The sequence below is a fragment of the Macadamia integrifolia genome, chromosome 13, assembly GCF_013358625.1.
Source record: "Macadamia integrifolia cultivar HAES 741 chromosome 13, SCU_Mint_v3, whole genome shotgun sequence".
NCBI lineage: Eukaryota > Viridiplantae > Streptophyta > Magnoliopsida > Proteales > Proteaceae > Macadamia > Macadamia integrifolia.
Window position 1 is genome coordinate 10,205,127 of NC_056569.1, and position 4,134 is coordinate 10,209,260.

General features: G+C 39.6%; 1 protein-coding gene across 1 annotated transcript in view; it reads right to left on the bottom strand.

Annotated features, from left to right (window-relative positions):
* The window catches only part of LOC122059758, a 27,228-nt gene that overhangs the window by 21,028 nt on the left and 2,066 nt on the right, over positions 1-4,134 (bottom strand). The window contains exon 3 of the mRNA XM_042622797.1: positions 541-630. Within this exon, the coding sequence (XP_042478731.1) occupies positions 541-630 (90 nt within the window). The remainder of the gene's footprint in view (positions 1-540; positions 631-4,134) is intronic.

The window sequence follows — 4,134 nt, forward strand, 5'->3', positions numbered from 1 at the left end:
AAAAAAAAAAAAAAAAAAACCTATAAGGCGCCCCTTCATGTAAGGCGGAGCACTGCCTTACCATCTCTAGACCGCATCAGCGCCAAGGCGCTAGTAAGACGTCGCCTTAGCACGCCTTAGCGCCTTAAAAACTACAGGTGCATCTAGTATTATTTGCAAATGTAGAGGAATTATTAAGGCCCATGGGGAATTTAACATCTTTATTCAGCAGTTACCATGATGACCATTTCATTGTGTTTGAAACTAAGATCATCCAATAAGATGACGGATAACTAACCAAAGAGGAGAGTGAAGCCTAGAATCTGGTATGGATCTATATTCCTCTGTAGTATTAGTATCTATAAATGAGCTAGAAGTATAAATAATAATTAATTAAGAATATGTGAGTGAATAAATAAAACTAAAATACAGAAACAAGTACAGCTTGAAAAAGTGAATAAACGAAAGTTATGAAACCAAAAAACAGAAACAAGTCTAACCCAAAATAGAAGAACACATGGTTTTAGAAATAAGAATTCTTGTTACAGATTCAGAACTTACACAAGCCAATGGGTTGAGGCAGATCATTGACATCAACAGCCACCTTCTATGCTTTGACCAGACAGCTGGACATAGAGAATGCATTCCGTTCTGACAATAAAACCAAAAAAAAAAAGAAATATGAATCAACCAAAGACATGAACAATCAGAGAAACTGTGTACATACACAAATTTATATATAAAAATAAAAATAAAAATCTCCAAAGAAACGCATGGCCTATCAAAAACATAAAGCTACTCTTGTCAAAAAATCCTTCTACTTGCATTTGGACCAAAAAAAAATTTATAAGTACAGGCATATTCCCAGTCCCTAACACTGTATTCCTTTAATTTTTTCTGCTTCACTGAAATCTTTGCAAGTGTACCCACCGTCATGAAATGCAAAAGAAGCAAAATCCATTCTATTCTTGGTAAATATCAAGTACTATCTTCAAACAGCCTCATATTTTTCCCTTTCCAGATTCTTCAATTAACCGCATGCAAATCACCTCAAGTCAAGTGGCTTCTGGGAGAAGTGTAGAAAAGAACCAAAAAATAAGCAATTAGGTTTCCAAATTTAGAACTTAAAGAAAAAATATTAAATCAACTCAGAATGACTATCTGAGTGAGAGTGGCTTATTGGACCTCTCAGGAAGAGGGTGTTAATAAAAAACTGAAGTGCTGGCAGTCCTAACAAAGACTAAGGAGAGATTGAAAAAGAGGCATGTTTCTGGTCTGCATATCGCAACCCTACCCCCCCCCCAAAAAAAAAAAAAAAAAACCTGAAATGCCATTTCTGTATTTTTGTCACTTGGCACACACTTTCAGACCTTTTCAAGTATTTGTTTTTGGTTGAAAATTGCAACTTGACAAGTGGGATGGATATAGGGTCCTCTATTACAAAGACCCACCCCTTCTCACTGATGTGGCAAATTGCGAAGGATTCACTCAACGTGAACATATGTTACATCTACCATGACCCCTAAATTTATTAATTTAAGAGAAAAGAAAAAGAATAGTAACATTAACTCTACATAATGCTACGGTAACTTATGGGTAAATTCAGTGACAAAAAAAATGGTGTACCCAGTGCACGAGGCTCCTGCCACTGCAGGGTTTAGGGAGGGTAATAACGTATGCAGCCTTGGCCCTTCTTAGCAGAGAGGATGTTTCGCAACTCAAACCCGCAACCACTACGTCACAATGGAGCAATCTTACCGTTGCACCAAGGTCCACCACCCTCTCCATTGTAATGGGTAAATTCAGTAATGAAGTAGAAAAAATTAGGAACCAGAAGAAACACGAAAATTGAACTGATAAAATGGAGAGGACTGAAAAGAAATGTGAAATAGATGATTCCAAGCAGGAATACAGAAGTGGGGGGAGAGAGAGAGAGAGTATCTGAGGAACAAAGGAACAAAGGAGAAGAATAGAAGATGCTAGCTTCACATGGATGGCAGCACACCAATTCAAACTTTATATCCTCCAAGAAGACCAAAACTAATCTAATTGTGTAATTACATTAAAATATATAAAGACCCACTTTTTGAGATGTACTATATCATATTGAGAGAAGTTCTGAATCAGTAACATGGGGAACAAAAACCTAGAAAAAAAATAGAACAATTTTCTTCATCTACAACTCTCAATAACTTTAATTTAGCCTATGGTTGGAAATTCTCAATAACATGTGCTATCTTTCCACCTTTGCCTTTCACAGGCATATTTCTTAGTGGCAATTCTTTCCTACTTTTGCACAACAATTAGTTCTGTTTTTTTTATTTTGGACTAGAATACCACCAATCTCTTGCCTTCTTCAGGTCTTCTGTCCACTTCTATATCAAATTCCACACCACCAAGTCATCCCCTTCAACCACCATTCTGACCTCAAATATTTCCTTCAATAGGAAGGGCTGAACCTGGCGCAAATCCCGCTTTTGTAAGGTCTGAGAGAAGTGGATTAGGTTTGTTTCTAACATTCAGCATTTTTGCGCCATGTCTGACCTTGGAACCCGCATCCTCATGCTAGCAGCAAGAGCTTTTCCATAACACCAAGCAATGGCCCCTTTATTTACTTCGAAGTTCATTCTTAAATCTTAAAAGCACAACATCTAGAAGTCCACACAACTAACAAGTAACTAAAGCATACCATCTCAAAAAGCTTCCCCAAATCCACCACCAGGCCTCCAAAGGCTAGGACAATCACTTGAAAGATCACAGTATACCAAAACTTGGAGAGGGCCACACAAGTTCAGCCACCAATTACCCTATCCCCTCAAGCTGTTTCTCTTCCTTACCAAAATGCTCCATCAATCCAACTGCGACATCCTACCTTTGTAACCTTTTATCAATCAGGAAAAAAAAAAAGGCTATTGCATGATATTCAGCAGGAAATTAGAGAGCATAAAATTTTGACTCAGTATACTCCACATCTTAATATCCGATAAATCAGCATACCAGCCTCTAATCCTTATTGCTCTCAACTGAGCCCCTCAACTCATCCACCACCCAAGAATAGAACATTCTTCTTATGAATTCATTCTGAGCTCAGAACGAGGTCCTCCTATTTTGGCATCCATCAAACATCAGGGTAAATAACCATCACATGTCCAAACTGCACTTGTTGTGCCATAATATCTCAGTTCCCCTACCTACATATTCCACCCAGAAACTCTATACAAGACTACAATCAGAGTCCCTATATTCTTTCAACTCAGAGCGTCCAAGTCCCCAGAACCTTCTCAAGTTTCTCATCTTAAAAAGGATCAAGAATCACCGTTGAGTAAGGTTCCAAGCAAAACATAGTCTATGACTCTATTGCCACGATTTAGCCCAATCTGCTGATTTTAACCATCTGATTTACGCACCAGTTTTCAGAGCTTCTAAAAACTACAATGATTAATGAAAACAAGGGGGAAAAAAGTGATTGTGATCATCTGACCAAACTAATATTTAATAAATGCATCCAGTTGAAGCCACTAACAGAAGTCCGATTTGAAGTGGTATCTGCCCCCCAATATAAGGCAGGAACCTTATCATTCGTACTCTACTTGTGTTCCACATGCTCCATGTATCTATTGACCAGATAAAGTCCTGCCTGACTGCCTCATTATAGCATTACCACTAGATGACAAAGTGGGGTCATGGAAAAATCAGAATAAAGTAAAGGAGAAATTTCTCTCACTTCCCTATACTTGCCCGATATTTTCTCAAACTCCCCTACCCCAATCTTCTTTTCTAATCTCCCCAGAAAAGCAAACTTCCACCCCCATGTTCTCCCTTTGCAATTCAAAATCCCTAAATTACCCCTGATTCCCTCCCCTCCCCTCCCCTCCCCTCCCCTCCCGCAACACTCTTTGGCAGCCCACCTCCATACTGCCACCGCCACCACCCCCAAGGCCCCATCTCCGACCCCACCCTTCCCCTCTCCCTCTGCATCTCCCTCCCTTCCCTAACCACTGCATTTCCCTTCCCTCAACCCCAGACCCCTTACAACTCCCCGTCCCCTATTCCTTGCCACCCCTTTTTGCAATTGCCCACCCTCACATACTTTTACAATTCCCTGCCCTCCCAACATAATGCAGTTTTGGCAAAGTGACGGGTAAGTTCTCATTA